Source organism: Fukomys damarensis, unplaced genomic scaffold, assembly GCF_012274545.1.
Source record: "Fukomys damarensis isolate Sample0158 unplaced genomic scaffold, DMR_v1.0_HiC HiC_scaffold_5, whole genome shotgun sequence".
NCBI lineage: Eukaryota > Metazoa > Chordata > Mammalia > Rodentia > Bathyergidae > Fukomys > Fukomys damarensis.
Window position 1 is genome coordinate 27,364,646 of NW_022900917.1, and position 16,482 is coordinate 27,381,127.

The following is a 16,482-nucleotide window of genomic DNA, read 5'->3' on the forward strand; positions in this document are numbered from 1 at the left end:
GAAACAATCTCAGTATGTAAAACAGTGAGCATCTTACACAAGGAACAATGCATCTCAGCATTAATAGCTGAGTACAGAAATAATTAGATGCTTTAATTTTTAAAAACCTACACAGAAACCTTTAAATTATTTAAAATCTAAAATTGCTGTCTGTCCAAAAGACAAGAAAGGTAGTAATGAGTTTCACCACAAAAGAATTAGATTCACCGTAAGTGAATCTGGTGCTACTGTCATTGTCAACCAGAGAGCCACATATTAAGCCCACAATCTCTCTGATCTCAGAAGTCCACTAAAGCCATAGAGATACTGATGGACTTCTACATTTCATCAAAGATCCTAGCTTTTAAATGACATTTGTGAATATGGTTAGACTGCTCATTCTCTGGGGGACCATTACCTTCTAATATATTGACACTCACACTGGTCTATGTATAAATTTTCTTTACTTACCTCCCTTCTTCTCAAGCATAAGCAACCAGTATGGCCTATGTTAAGCAGTGATCTGGCACATTGGACTTCTCTTAGTGCCTAAGCCTTCAGCCAGCAGTCAAAAATGGAAACAACAGTGCAAGGTGACTGAAGAGAATGGGTGACCAGGCGATGGAAAGGTAACTGATGGGATGTCCAAAGGAATAGTGAAGATGAAAGAGAGGATAAATTGCTTACTTGGCAAAGGTGATTTGGGCCTCATTCTAGTTTCTACATTTTGTTTTTGTGTATATAAAAATCTTACACATTTTATGGCTGTGCAGTCATCTAAAATGACATCAAGACTCCTGGGCTCAGCTATTGTGAGGCACAAAGGATGAAATCACTAAGAATTATACCCTCTGATAGTGTCATATATATTTCCTAGCAATTTTGAGGGTGGGATACTTCTGTTTGCTGAAATGGAGAGAAAATAACTCAGAATAAATGATACAATACAGAGAAATTTGTCTGGTCCTGAAAGTAACCGTGAGAAAACAGTGAAATTATGATTGTATCTTTCCCATGTCATCTCTGTGGATCTAAGCTATTACTAACAACATTTTTTCATTAAGTTTCTTGGTACATTTTACATATACAATAAAGTTACATTCAACATTGGAATCTTATCCCTTTTTACATGATGTATTTTGGTTCTTATTTTTCCCCCATTCCTCTGCCCTCCTTTCAAACCCTCTACCCCTTCTATTTGCAAAGACTTTGTTTTCATTTTTCCTTTTCTAATATTTTTTCCTTTCCATTCTTTCCTTTCTGCTATCCCTCCTACTGCCCCTACCCCATTTAGCCCTTTTCTGCTTATTCCACATTATCTATTGTACATTTTGATCCTTATTTACACTTTTAGTTTTTCACACTAGAGAAATTATTTCACATTTACACATCTGTGTCCTATTCATTTCACTTAAGAGTATCGACTCAATTGCATCCATTTAGCTATAAACATCTCTAGTTTCTCATTCTTTATGGCTGTGTAGGACTCCATTTTATTTAAAAGAGACCCCGGTCTCCTGTCAATAGGCAAACTGGCTGTTTCCAAGCTTTAACTATTATAGACTGTGCCACTATGAACATGAGTGCACATATATCACTGTGGTATGATTCTTTTAATTCTTTTGGGAAGATACCCAGCAGAGGAATAGCTGGATCAAGTGGTACCTCTAATCCTAGCTCTTTGAGGTATGTCCATATTGATTTTTCTCAGTGGTTGCACCAGTCTACACTCCCACGAACAATGGAGATGGGTTCCTTTCTTCCCACAACCCCGCCAACATTTGTTATTGGTTGATTTCTTTCTTTCTTTTCTTTTCTTTTTTTTTTTGGTTTTTTGAGACAGGGACTCACTATGTAGTTGAGACTGACCTGGAACTCACTATGCAGCCCAGGCTGGTCTCAAACACACAGTGATCCTCCTGCCTCAGCCTTCCAAGTGCTGGGATTACAGGCATGCGCCACCACGCCCAGCATTTGGTTGATTTCTTGATAGCAGCCATTCTTTCAGAGGTGAGGTGAAATCTCAGCATTGTTTTCATCTGCATTTCTTGAATGACGAGTAATGTAGAACATTTTTTCATTTGTTTATTTGCTGCTTTTACTTGTTTGAGAAATGTCTGTTCATTTCAGATGCCCATTTTTGAATTGGGTCTTTAAATTTGGGGTGTCTGATTTTTTAAAGTTCTTCATACATTCTAGATATTAGTCCTTTGTCTGAGGAACAGCTGACAAAAATTTTTTTCCACATCATAGGTTGTCTCTTAGCTCTGTTGGTGGTTTCTCTTGCAGTGCAGAACTTTTTAATAAGATGAGATCCCAGTTGTTGATTCTTTCTGCTAGTTCATGTGATACTGAAGTTTTGTTTATAAAATCTTCTCCTATGCCAGTATCTTCAAGAGTTCTACCTAATTTATCTTCCAGCAATTTTGGTATTTCTGGTTTTTTGGGGGGGAGATAAATTAATTTTTATTGGTATATTTAAGGTACAGAATATAATAATATTCATCATTGGAAATTTTCACCTTTACATAATCCATCTTGGTTCTTATTTTTAACCCCATTTTCCTGCCCTCCCTTCAACTCCTCCAGGAGGGGTAGGGGAAAGAATAGGAGGAAATCGAATTAATATAAGAATATGAAAAAAATGGAAACAAAGTCTTTGTAGATAGGGAGGATGGAGGAGTTGTGGTGTTTCTGTTTTAATATTTAGTTCTTTAATCCACTTTAATTTTAATTTAGTACATGGTGAAAGATAGGGGTCTAGTTTTAATCTTTGGCAAGTTGAAATCCAGTTTTTCCAACACCACTTATTAAACAGGCTATCTTTTCTCCAGTGAGGATGATTGGCTCCTTTGTCAAAGATGAGGTTGCTGAGTATGTCTGAAGTTGTTTCTGCATCTTCTAATCTATTCCACTGCCCCTCAGGTCTGTTTCTTTGCCAGTACCATTCTATTTTTATCATAGTGGCTTTATAGTATAGTTTCAAGTTAGGGATTGTGATACCCACTGTCATGTCTCTGTTGCCTAGAATTGCTTTTGCTATTTTAGGTCTCTTCTGGTTCCAAATGAATTTTTGTGTTGTTTTCTCTAGTTCTGTGAAATATACTGTTGGGATTTTAAACGGGATTTCATATAGCAGTTTTAAAAGTATGGCCATTTTCACTGTATTGGCTCTTCCTACCCAGGAATAAGGGATGTCTTCCCATTTTCTGATATCCTCTTTGATCTCTTTTCTTCAGAGTGCTGTAGTTTTCAATGTAGAGGTCTTTTACTTCCTTCGTTAGACTGATTCTTAGGTATTTCATTTTTTTGGATGCTATTGTGAAAGGAATTGTTTTCCCTAATTTCTCTCTCAGGGAGTCTTTTATTTGTGTACAAGAAAGCTACTGGTTTTTTGTGTGTTGACCTTGTATCCTGCTACTCTAATGAGTCTGGCAATTAAGTCTAGATGTCTTTTGGTGGAGTATTTTGGGTCTTCTATGCAAAGTATCATGTTGTCAGCAAATAACGATAGTTTAACTGCTTTTCCTATCTTTATTATTTTTTTTTACATCTTTCTCTTATCTAATTTCTCTGGCTAATGTTTCCAGAACTGTATTGAACAGGAGCAGTGTTAGTGAACATCTTTGTCTTATTCCTGATTTTAGAATGAAGATTTTTTAGTTTTTGACAATTTAGTATGATGTTGGCTGTTGGTTTTTCATAGACAGCCTTTATTGGGTTGACTTAATGACCATCTATTCCAATTTTCTGTAAGGTTTTTATCATGAATGGGTGTTGGATTTTGTCAAATGTGGTTTTTTTGCATATATTGAGATGATTATATCATTTTTCTCCTTGACTGTTAATATAATATATTACATTTATTTATTTATATATGTTGAATCATCCTTGAATCCCTGGGATAAATACAACTCAGTCAGGGTTTATGATCTCTTATACTTTTTTTTTTTTTTTTGGTACTGGGGATTGAACTTGGGTCCTTGAGCTTGCAAGGCAGGCAGCGGAACCACTGAGCTAAGTCCTCAGCCCTCAGGGTTTATGATCTCTTGATGACCCTCTATATTCTGTTTGCCAGTATCTTGTCGAGGATTTTTGCATTTATGTTCATTAGAGAGATTGGCCTGTAGTCCTCTTTTTTGGTTGGGTCCTTCTCTGCTTTTGGAATCAAAGTAATACTTTCTTCCAGAAATGAATTCGGAAGTACTGCATCTCTTTAATTTCATTAAAGAATCTAAAGGGTAATTCAATAGTTCTCAAAATGTTTTGTAGAATTCAGTAGTGAAACCATTAGAACCTGGGGTTTTCTTTGTTGGTAAATTTTTAACTTCTTTTTCAATTTCATTGATTATAATTGTGCTGTCTAGAATTTTTATATCTTCTTCATTCATTTTTTGTAATTCATATGTATTTAGAAATCTGTGCATTTCTTCTGTGTTTTCCATTTTATTAGAGCAGAGTTTCTCGATGTAGGTATTGATGGACCTCTGAGTTCTGGGGGATCTGTTGTGACTTCACCTTTTTTGTTCCTAATTGCATGGATTTGAGCCTTTTCTTTCCTTTTTTGAAAAGGTTGGTGAAGGATTTATTGATTTCATTTTTTATTTTCAAAAACCAACTCTTTGATTTGTTGAATTCTTTGTATCATTTTCTTAGTCTCCACTGCATTGATTTCTACTCTTATCTTTATAATTTCCTCTCTTGTACAAGCTTTGGGTTTGTCTTGCTTTTCTTTTGCTAGGAGCATGAGGTTCAACACTCAGTTGTTTATTTGAATTTGCTCTGTTTTCTTTGTGTGGGCATTTACTGCTATGAATTTCCCTCATATAACTGCTTTCATTGTGTATCATGAATTCCTGTATGTTGTACTGGCATTGTTATTTAATTTTAGAAGCTGTCTAATATCTTCTTTAATTTGCTCTGTGACCCATTGGTTGTTCTGGAGAGTGTTATTCAATTTCCATGTATTTGTGGAGTTCTTGCAGTTTCTTAGGCTATTGATCTCCAATCTGATAATATACAGGAGATAACTTCAGTTTCTTTGCATTTACTTAGACATGTTCTATGAGCTAACAATTGGTGTATCTAGAGAATGACCCATGTGCAGCCAAAACAATGTATATTCTGATTTTTTGGGGTGGAACACTCTGTAGATATCTGTTAAGTCCATTTGTTGAAAGGCTTGGTTCACTTCTAGTATTTTATTTTGTGTAGATGATTAGTCTATTTGTGATAGTGAGGTATGGAGGTCCCCCACTACAACTGTATTAGTGCTTATTTTGTTTTTCATACCCCTTAATATTTGCTTTGTATAGTTGGTGGCATTAGTATTTGGTGCATATATATTTGTAATTCTCATCTCTTTCTGTTGGATGGTTCCCTTTTCAATGATGTAGTGACCTTCTTTGTCTCTCTTAATTAGTTTTGGTTTGAAATCTATTTTGTCTGCAAATGAGATAACTACCACTGCTTTTTTCTGGGTTCCTGTCACATGGAGAACTATTTTTCATTCTTTTACTTTCAGTCTATGAGTTTCTTTTTGAACTACATGTGTTTCTTACATATATATTATAATACAATACAGTTACATTCATCATTGGTATCTTGAACCTTTACAGGATATATATTGGTTCTTATTTTTCCCCCATTGCCCTAGCCTCCCTTCCTCTCACCACCCTTCCCTGTTTAGAAAGACTTTGTTTCAATTTTTTTAATTTTCTCTTATTTTTTCTTTTCCCTTCTTACGTTTCCCTTACCTCTCTCATTTCCCCAACACCTTCAGACCTTTTCTTCCTATTGAACTATATCAATTATACATTTTGACCCTTATTTACACTTTTAGTTTATCACACCAGACAAACTATATGGTTTTTACACATGTGTGTCCCATTAATTGCACTTGAGCATGTCCTCAATGTGCATCCACTTAGCAATAAATATCTCCAGTTTCTCATTCTTTATGGCTGAGCACTCCATTTCATAAAAAAAACCCAAAAACAAAACCAAAAAAAGCTACATCTTCTTTATCCAGTTTCCTGTTGATGGTCTGTTAACAAGTAGGTGCATTTCTTGTATACAGTATATTGTTGGATGATGCTTCTTAATCCATTCTGCAAGTCTATTTCTTTTGATTGGTGAATTGAGGCCATTAACATTGATGGTTATAACTGATATGTATTGACTTATACTTGTCACATTATTTTCCTGGTATTGGCTCTTATGTTTTTTATCCCCCCCTTTTATTTTTATTCCCCCTTAATTTTTTGCTTTACCTCATGGCTTTGCTCTGTTGGGCCTCATAGAGTAGTGACCTTCATTGTCTTTTTCTAGGATATTGCTTAGATTGCTTGAAGTACTGGTTGGGGATTCATGAAGTTTCTCAGGTGTTCTTTGTTGTTGGATCTACCTTATTTTCCCAGGATAAATAAATCCAGTTAGAGATTGTTTTCTTATAGAGTTTGAAAGACCTCACTCTCCTTCACTTGATGGTTTTTGTTGAAAAGTCTGCTGTTTTTCTGATGGGCTTTCATTTGTATGTGATTTGTTTCTTTTCTCTAACTGCTTGTAGTACTTGTTCTTCTGCTGCGTTTACAGGATCTTGAATATTTTATGTCTAGGTGTAGATTTTTTTCATTGTGGCTATTTGGAGCCCTCTATGCCTCACTTATCTGTATGTCAAATTCTTTCGCTCTGTTTGGGAAATTTTCTGTCATTAATTCTGTGAACAGTTTTTTTTTTATGTCATTTTTACTTTATCCTGCTTTTTCATGGACTCCTATCAGTCCTATGTTACTCTTCTTTGCATCATCTAGGAGCTACTGCATTGATTTCTCATGGTCCTTTACTATTTTTAAGAGATATCTCTTTTCATGGTCACTAAGAGCAATCCTGTCTTCTATATCTGACACTCTGTCTTCACATTGGCTCATTCTGCTCTGAATACTTTCAATAGAGTTTTTAATTTCCTGGATATCTGATTGAATCTTTTTCATAGATTCTATTTCTTTCCTATCCTGGGCCTTCATGGCTTCCATCATAGTTCTAATCTCCTCCTCCTCCTCCTCCTCTTCTTCTTTTTATCTGTTTCTGTTCTAGAGTTTCTAACCATGTCTTTCATTCTGCTCACCATCTCTGTAGTTATCTAGGAAATTATTTTTGCTTTCAATTTTTCTAGAGCCTCATTCCTCTGTTGTTACTTCCTATGCTAGCAGTTCAAGGTGCCCACATGGTTGATTGTCAGATTTTTCCAGCTTGTTTTCCCTAGAATTTGCCTTTGATGAGCTGGAAGTCTGTGTTTGTGCCATGCTTAGGTGACTTCTCATTTCTATTTTTGTTATTGGTACTGTTTTTGGTTTAATTCCTGGGTTGTTACTTCAATATTGTTTGTTGTACGTATCTGTGTTGCTTGTATTTAGAAGCCTAATGGGATGATTGCTTCTCAGAGATATCATACAGATATAGCTGGTCTGTAGGTTTTGAGTCTCTAATGACTCTTAGGCAATCTTGTTTTCAGTATACCAGGAAGGACAACTGATTACAGCAATCACAACACCTTAGCCCAAGTGATATAATCATCAACAACAGTAGCCTCAAGCACAGCTTAGAGAATGACTTTTTGTGGTAGCAATTAATCTATCACCTTTAATTGTGTGAATTAAATTAAAATTGAGGATCAGCCCAAAATATGGTTGTAATGAATAAACTCTTCAATATAGCACCTTTTCCCTTCAGGATGAGGATTTTCAAGGAGTTGGGGAGGGAGGATATGGTAGAAGAGTCAAGAAACAGATTAAAAAAAAGAAGATGATGATGAGATTAGGACTATGATGGAAGCTGTGAATGCCCAGCATAAGAAAGAAACAGAATCCATGAAAAAGATTCAAACAGATATCCAGGAGTTTAAAAATTCGATTGAACCAAGGATATAGGTAGAAGGATATGGAAAGGTTAGAAGTAAGGCCAGAGGACACAGGAAGTTCAGGCTAACTTTGGGAAATTGTTGGAGAGAACAGGAAAAGTCAGAACAAAAGAACAAAGAAAAGAACAAAAAAAACTAACAACAATTGGGAAGCTAGAAACTGTATTCACTTTCCTATAAAACTAATGACAAGGAGTGAAGGAAAAAGAAAGAAGAAAAGAAAAAGAAAAAAAGAGAACCAAATTAGGAAAAGAACAAGAACAAAATGGAAGAGAGGTGAAGAACAAGGTGGGGGAGAAAGAGAGTGAGTAAGAAAAAGAGGAGAGAAAGGGAGAGAGAGAAAAACAAAAAGGAAAAAGAAGATAAAAAAATTTTTTTGAAAAGAATAAAAAAATTATAAATAAAACAAAAAATAACTAGAAAAACATTTCTCCTTTAGGATATGTCTCTGCTGTCAAAGTGGACAATATGGACAACAGGATGAAGATCTATATAAATTAGTCCCAGGAAGTCAGCAGCAGTCCACTAAAATTCAGGCTGATTTCTGGCTGCAAGGCCCATGTTGAGCTCCCTGACCTTCTGGATAGAACTCTGAATGATTCTACCACAGATTCTAGCTGCCCTTTCCTTGAAGATAGTCCAGGTTCTGATGGGAGGTATTAATCCCTCCAATTTACCAACTATGGTGGTCTGGTTTGCTTTTATTGCAGAGATATTCTTCACTTTTCAGAGAGCTTCTTCAATTTTCATCAAGGAGCCTCAGAGAGGCCCTCTCTCACTTGTTCACTTCCTATCTTTTTAAAAATATATATATTGGTACATTGTAAGTGTACAATACAGTTACATTCATCATTGGGATCTTGTGCCTTTACATGATATATCTTGGTTCTTAGTTTTTCCCCATACCCCTGCCCTCCCTTCACCCCTTCTACCCTTCTCTATTTACATAGATTGTTTCAATTTTTTTTCTATCTGGTCTATCTTCTAAATCTCAGAAAAATGGGCTTATGACCCCCTATGCCTCTGTGATGTAGATCCAGGTACCAGCACAGCCAGGAGGGGGAGGGGAAGGCCCAGGGTGGTGTTGAAGGCACCCATGTGGCTCTCAGCTCCTCAGAGGCCCTGGGGTGGAGGGCAATGCTAATAACATTTTAAATAGTAAACTTTAGTTACTTTTAATGAAGCTCTTAAAATATAACTATCTTTCTTCCAAGGATTTCTTTTAATCTTCTCAATGTCATGCTTCATTTTTGCCACACTTGGCTGGGTGAGAAAGGGCACTTCAGACTGGTTAACTGAATTCCTTCATTGTTTAACAATATTTAGCCTTGGACAATCTCACTTAGTTTCAAGATGGCCACCTCCACCTCCTCTCTGCCAGTGTTCCTCACTCCTAAAGCATCAAAACCAAAGGTCTTTATTTCTTAGATGTTCTCAAAATGTCCCAAGAATTCCAACTGCTCTACTTAGATCTCACAGAGCACCACAATTCTACTAACTGCAAGACTTCGTTGGAGGTTTTACAAGTTCCTGTCCACAGACATGCTGAAACGAGGTTTGCAAACCCATGGGAACAATGTTAAGAGCAGCAGAATGAAGAAGGTAGGGGTGGTTAGAAGACCATACAGATATACAGGAAGCATTGGCTGCAAGAAATTCTGGGTGTGGAATTCATTGGCATATAATGTTCCAAGACTAAATGCTAGTAGATATTTGAGATTGCTGAACTGTTGGTACCAAGGTAGGGTGGGATGGTGAGGAAGCCAGTGTTAATCACTGAGAATGAGAAATTCATTTTGGCCTCATTGTTTCCAGAGTTCTATAGAACTGACTTTTTGGCCCTGAATGATAAAATATTTTTCAAAGATCCGTACTTCCTGTTGTAAGCCAGATCCCCAAGGCATGATGGAGAAGGAATATCCCAGCTCAGTCCGTGAAAACGTCAAAGCTGAAAAACTTCAGGGCAAATTCCTCAAATTTCAAGGTGTATATACTTACTTGTGATAGGGCACATTCTATTTGACTCAGGGAATTTTAGGGACGTTCCACTATAATCTCACAATGGTTGGGCTCTTGGGTAATTGGGGAAGAGGTTTGCGGAACCAGAGTCCTCACTGTTTATATATAGGGAAAAGGAATGTAACTTCTGCCTGCAGACTGTGACATATTAAGGAGAGTTAGTACCCCATGCAGAAGAGTGGGGAGGGCAAGGGGTAGTCAAAGCAGCATTTCCATGCTCTTCTCATGCCTCTTTCTTAATAATGTCTTTGGTTCCAACCTGTCCTGCAGATACCACAGAATAAAATGTAAATGTAGGTGTCTATTCTTCTGAATTCTAGTGTGAAGAGCAGAGATCTGACAAGACAGGGAACATGCTTTTTCAACCAGGGATCACTTGGTCAGTGGATGCTTTGATTCCTGCTGATGGGTCTGCACTGCAGCCCGCAAAGCACATTGGCTTTCTGGCACCAGAACTCAGGTACAGGCTAGGACTCTTGCTTGAGGATGTGGCTTGGCATTTGGCCTTCTTTCCTGTTTGTGAATCACTATTTTTTTCTTATGCTTAAAAATCTCTACCACTAAAATTACTAAAATATTTTGCTAACACATTTGACTCTATAAAAAATTTAATCCTTTGTCTACACACCCAAATCCAGATATATGTATATGCATAATCTCTGCACATATTCACATTTAAAGAGTATTCAAATATCTAAACTGGGGAAGGCTATATATACTTGTAATCCTAGCCACTTGGGAAGCTTAGGCAGGAGGACTACAAGTTGGAGGCAAGCCTGGGCGATTTAACAAGATCCTGTCTCAAAACAGAAATAAAAAAAGGTCTGGGAATGTAGCTTAGTGGCAATCATGAGGCCCTGAGTTCAGTTCCTGGTACTATAATGACAGCACCACCAAAAAGAAAAAAGAAGGAAAGGAAGAAAGATAATTTTCAAATAAGTACATGTTTGATTTTTAAAGATAAAAAACACAGAACTTTTTTATATTTAAAGAAAGAATTTAATCTCTGTTTTACTGATTTTTCTTTTTCTCTGTAGATTTGTGCACTTGTTCTACTCAGGTTTTATAGAGAATGCATACTCTATAAACTGCACCTATAATTTTTGCCTCTGACTGAATACAAAACCATCTTATGGGTTGTTTCCAAGGTAAAATTTAAGGAACCAAAAGAAACAATGTTTTTTTAATTTAAAGAAAGTTATGAGCAACTAGTTCATTATCAGTGTAGCACTAGTTGCATCTAGGGAACTGTGTAGTATTCTTTAGGTACCAGATCAAAGCATATTGGAAAAATAAATGCAACCCTTCCCATCAAATATGGTTCCGTTGGCTAAGTCCATATTTAGATTTTTGTGGAGCTAGTGTAAGAACAGACAGCTAAAATTTAAAACAGACACTTCATATCTGGGCCCGTAGAGAAGCTAGAAAAGCAAGAATAAAACACTTTTATTAGATCTGATTTTAACATGATCAAGTGAGAAAATGAAAAGTACTGCATAGTTAATTAAAATTAATGTGTAGGGACTGGTGAGTAATGAGACATAAATGTGGAAGCAAGAGTTAAGGCTGCTGAAGAGAAAAAAAACAGAAATGCTTCATTTCAGGTTAGTTTCAGAGTTAGTTTTAGGGGTTTCACAAAGGTCCAACCTGGCTTACTTTTATGTTATCTAGCTAATGTAGTACAATTTCTTTTATTTTACTTAGTAGCTTCCTGTAACCTTTATGATTTTTCTGCATTTGAGACCTTCCCATCATCTTACAAAATCGGGATGTAGCTGTTGATTTTCGTTCGATGTCTCTGGGAAATGCATTCTGCTATCCACACAACATTTCTCATTTCTTGTTCCTTTAGCTTTACATATGCATAAAACACTCCATAGTGGAATTGCCTGTTGAATGCCAGGACATTCACTTGTACCTGAGGAAGAAAAAAACAAGTAACATGGACTATCAACTTATTTGGAAGGTGTACATTTTTAAAGTGATATTAAGCTACACAGTGGCTTCTGAGTGTGCAGTGCTTCTTTGTGTTGGGATAGTCAGTGTCCAAATTGGGCCAAATAGAGGAAAACAGTGACAACTCAACAAATTCTAAAGAGCAAGCTTCATTCTGACAAATGTAGACACCAGCAGTTTAAAAATGTAAGTTTATGGACTCACAAAATAACCTTCCAACAGCACTGCTATCACAAAGATTTCTGGGTGTGTTTTGAATGCGTGTCCAACTTTGTAGTAATATATACCCGGCTTTCAGGTAGTGAGCTTGCCTCATTTGGGTAAAGCATTTCTTCTTGGCCACAGTTTCAACATTTAATGAAGGCATTTAAGGCTATCTAACTCCCTTCCTGAGCAATGTCACAGGCTCCTGGAATTTAGATTGAGTGATATTATGAGCTTTTTTAGGATACTCTGAAGCAACTTTCATGCAGTTGAATTGTTTTATTCTACAAAAGTTAAGTGAGTAAAAGAAAATTTAAAAAAATTAAAAACTGGCATAAAGATGGAAATAGAATGATTCTTTCACTCTTTTCCATTTTGACAAGAGAGGAAGAGAGGTAACTGAGTCTTATGCACTCTGAAAACCCCAAGCAAAGAAGCCAGGAAGCGGAGGCCGCCTCTGTTCTCAGGAATAGACACTCATCCTTCCCGCCATGAGCAGCTTTCTCAGCAGCCTCCTTTGCAGCCCTGGTGCAGTGGCGTGGGTATATATATATATATATATCCCTGTTATGTTGGATAATTTGCACGGCTGTTACTTTTTTCTATGACAGACACTAGAGAGCCACTGGAAAATGTTTAAAGGGTAGATGCAAGAAGGTTTTGCAAACTGCTTTCTGGAGCTACTCCTGATGTTTGGTTCTTTTTTGTTTGTTTTCTGAGACAGGGTTTCACCGAGTTGCCCAGGCTGGACCCAAACTCATGACTTTCCTGTCTTAGCTTCCTGTGTGCTGGCATTACAGGCATGTGCCACTGTCCCTGGAAGATTGGTTCTTCATTAGTTTCAGTCTGATTGAGATGGTTTCAAAGAAATGCCCTAGAAAAGTTCTCCAGGTTTGGGGAAACTTGCCTGTTGTGGGGGAGGGGGAATTTTGTTAAATAGTTCAAGAGCCCAGGATTCAATCATTAATGGTTTAAATACTCCTCTGACATTTTCAGGGAAAGAGAATAATCTAGACTCTCTGAGTGGATTCCCCTATGAATATTTCCCAAGGGTATAATTGTGTCCATGGGCTTTAGTCATGGATAAAGCCTCCTTGAAAGAGAGAGGAGTTAGAGAATGAGTTGTAACAGTGAGGGTACACAGTATGTGATGACAGAAATGTCCTTGCTTTGCTTCCTAGTTAATTAACTACAGAAAAGCTACATTTCTTCCAGGGCTTCATAATGTGCACATCTGTCTATAGGTGGGACAATTCTATGGGAGGCTATCACATGTGGCCACAAGGAAATATTAACACTGCTGATTGGCAAACATCAATCTGCCTGACCAACTGCAAAAGAAAACCCAAAGCAAAGCAAACAAACAAACAAACAAAAACAAAACAAAAAATAACCCACAGTTAAAGAAAAGTACATAAGCTAATAGCATTCCCAGTTATCTCATACCTCATGCTCGTAAAACACATCTTCCAGTGTCTTTCCTCCTTGGCCACCTACAGCCTCAAATATAGGCTTGTACACCTTAAAAATAAAGATGAGAGGTCAAATCTTTCATTTTTTATAAGTGTGTATAAATATATTTTTAGCAATATAGACTTGTGTATTTATTTTTTAAAAATCTACACCAGAAGGCCTGAATTTCTTGTTGTAAGATCTTTGGTTTCCTGACACAATAGCAAAAATTTCAAATAGTAAGAGTGCGGATGAAATTCTAACTTATTGGCTTATTCGGGGCTATGAGGCAAGAGTCCAAATTTATTCTATTCTCCGTATGCATTGTTAAAGTTAATTTCCAATCTCATATTCTTGGGGCCCAATGAATGCTTGCAGTTTGATGAGTATGGGCTCATGGGTTCTTTGAGATTGACACCTGATACAACCCATGCAGAATTCCAAGTGTGGAAAGGGGTTGGAATGGGGAAAAAGCTCAGATGTTAATATTCAGCTGAAGAGTCTCATGCAATGACAGATGAGATGTTACAAGGGTTTCTATATCCTTTGCTGACTTTTATCTTTCCTGGAGGGCTTCAGAAATCCACAGGGAAAGGCAGGTGCCAGTCTAGTCCTGGGAAAATGACTTGGAGAGAGAGAGAGAGAGATAGAGAGAGATAGAGAGGGAGAGAGAGAGAGAGAGAGAGAGAGATTGAGAGAGAGAGAGAGAGAGTGCAAGTCAGAGGGCCTAGAATCTGGGAGAAGGTTCGTAACGTAGAGCTGAGAACTTTGGGTTGTCTTACCCAAAGCATTTTGGGGGGGTACCAGGGATCAAACTCAAGACCTTGTCCTTGCAATACCCAAAGCATCTTGTTGGAAGCTAGAGTAGGGGGTAGGACACAAGTAGCTTTCTGTCCTCTCCTGATTCCTTCCATTGGCAAAGGGAATAGAAAAGTCCACACCTAGACACATATTCTCCCTGTAGTTCTCATGGACATTCTGCACCTAGCCCTGTTTCCATAATGGGTACTGGAAAGGACCATGGGGTCAGGCTATTTTATGTAACTTTGACGTGAGCTCATATTTACAGAATAGCACTCTGTTTCTTGGGAACTTGCCTCATCAAACACTTGAAGAAAGTGCTCAGATGACCACTCTGTGAAGATTTTAGCAATACTTACTTGACAGGAACCTTAAAAAAACCAAACAGCTTTGTCTAGAAACTTGTATTTCTTTGGAAGACAGAATTACAGCAAGAGGTGCTGCTTGCTACCTTAAAGCATTATACTTTCTTTTGGTACTAAGTGCAAATTTAAGGCATGAATTTCTAAAGCACGCATGATGAAATAGCACAAGGCATGCAGGGACCTGGTGCGATTACTTACTCCATAATGATCCGCTACTCTCTTCATCTGATCAAAGTCTTCGGCTTGGGTCAACAAGCGCAAACCCTCAGGATAGAGCCTGCCACAGGTCGGATAGAGCGTCTCCCGGTCTTCTTTGCTCAGTTCTGTCCCAAAGGAGTTAAGGGTGATAATGAAGGCTCGTCGGTCAGCCTCAAACTGAATTTATAAGACATAAAATCAGTGATATCTGATACTCTACTAAATGCTGTAAAGACAACCCTGTGGACAAATCCATTTCTGAAGTGATTTGCTTTCCTTTTCTGATCTAAAATTAATTATAATGTAGACATATGTTATTATTCTTCCTTGCTCTTTTCTTGAAATGAAATAACTTTGCCATGTCAGTGATGGCCTATGACTCTTGAAACCTCACCAGACTTTACTTCCCAAGCACCCTGAGTCTATATCATATAAGCCACTAGAGTTACAAGTATCTTTTGTATAAAAGTGGAAGTAACATCTACTGTAGTTCCTTCAGGGACAGATCAAGATAATGTAAGTGGATGTGCCTACCCAGATGTTTGAACAAAAAAAAGTGGTCATCAAACATATTAACATCATATGTACATATGATTAAACCCAAGGCCTTTATCATTAGCTACATTCTCAGGCCTTTACTTTTTTTTTTTAGTCAGGCTCTTGCTAAGTTGCTAAATTGTCTAGCTGAGTACCTGAGCTCCCGTCTTCAGGTCAGACCACTCTGTTTCATGTAATCACCCAGTCATTCTTGAAATTTCTTTCACTTTACTCTCCATATTTCACTCTTGGTTCTCCTCTTACCTACTCTGACCATTTTATCTCAGTCTGTTCTCCATGGGCTCCTGTTCTGTCCACTCTGGATGTTTGCCAAGCTGTTCTTGAGCTCAGAAATTCTATTCTAGGTACCCAACTCTGCTTTTTTTTTAACAAGGAATCTTATCACCATCTCTCTCTCTTATTCATTGTTTTTGAATAGTCAGTGGCTGACACATAAGAATGAATACACACACACACACACAACACACACACACATGACTGAACATGGGAGAGGTACATTCCAAGCCTTTTAAAAATTTTGTTTTCAGGCTGGGCTAGAACTTGTTATCTGCCTGTCTATTCTCCCAGAATGCTGAGATTACAGGTTGTGCGTAGCATTGATACTCAGTAATAGTTTAAGTATTTATCAAACCCAACAGAACAGTTTGTGATTTTGCTAATTTGAATCCTGCAATGTTCTCTATAATGCTGCTGCTCCAAGTGTTTCATGGCACCAGGCTTTGAAAGTACCAGGAAGCTCATCAGAAATGTGGAGTCTCAGGTCCCAATCCAGACCTACTAAACCAAAATTTGCATTTTAACACCATTCCAAGGTCATTTACACACACAGGAAAGTTGAAAAGAATTGGTCTACACTATCCTTTAATCATTACTTTTGACTATTAACCAGTAACAAAATCAAACTTGCAACAGATTTTCCTGGAACTCTTTTGTTAGAACAGGTGTTTCCTATCAGAAGGATTGTGAGTTAGTTTCATATGATCCTTTTGATTGCTCTCATGGAAATTACCGGTGGGCCAGAAGCAGGAAGTA

The 16,482-nt window shown here is 37.4% G+C and overlaps 1 protein-coding gene across 1 annotated transcript in view; it reads right to left on the reverse strand.

The window, feature by feature from the left end:
- Nucleotides 1-10,951: 10,951 nt before the first annotated feature.
- The window catches only part of Atp6v0d2 (ATPase H+ transporting V0 subunit d2), a 42,833-nt gene continuing 37,302 nt past the window's right edge, over nt 10,952-16,482 (reverse strand). Inside the window, exons 6-8 of the mRNA XM_010606440.3 lie at nt 14,893-15,069; nt 13,523-13,597; nt 10,952-11,834 (exon numbers count right to left, since the gene is read on the reverse strand). Of these exons, the coding sequence (XP_010604742.1) occupies nt 11,673-11,834; nt 13,523-13,597; nt 14,893-15,069 (414 nt within the window). The 3' untranslated portion in view covers nt 10,952-11,672. The remainder of the gene's footprint in view (nt 11,835-13,522; nt 13,598-14,892; nt 15,070-16,482) is intronic.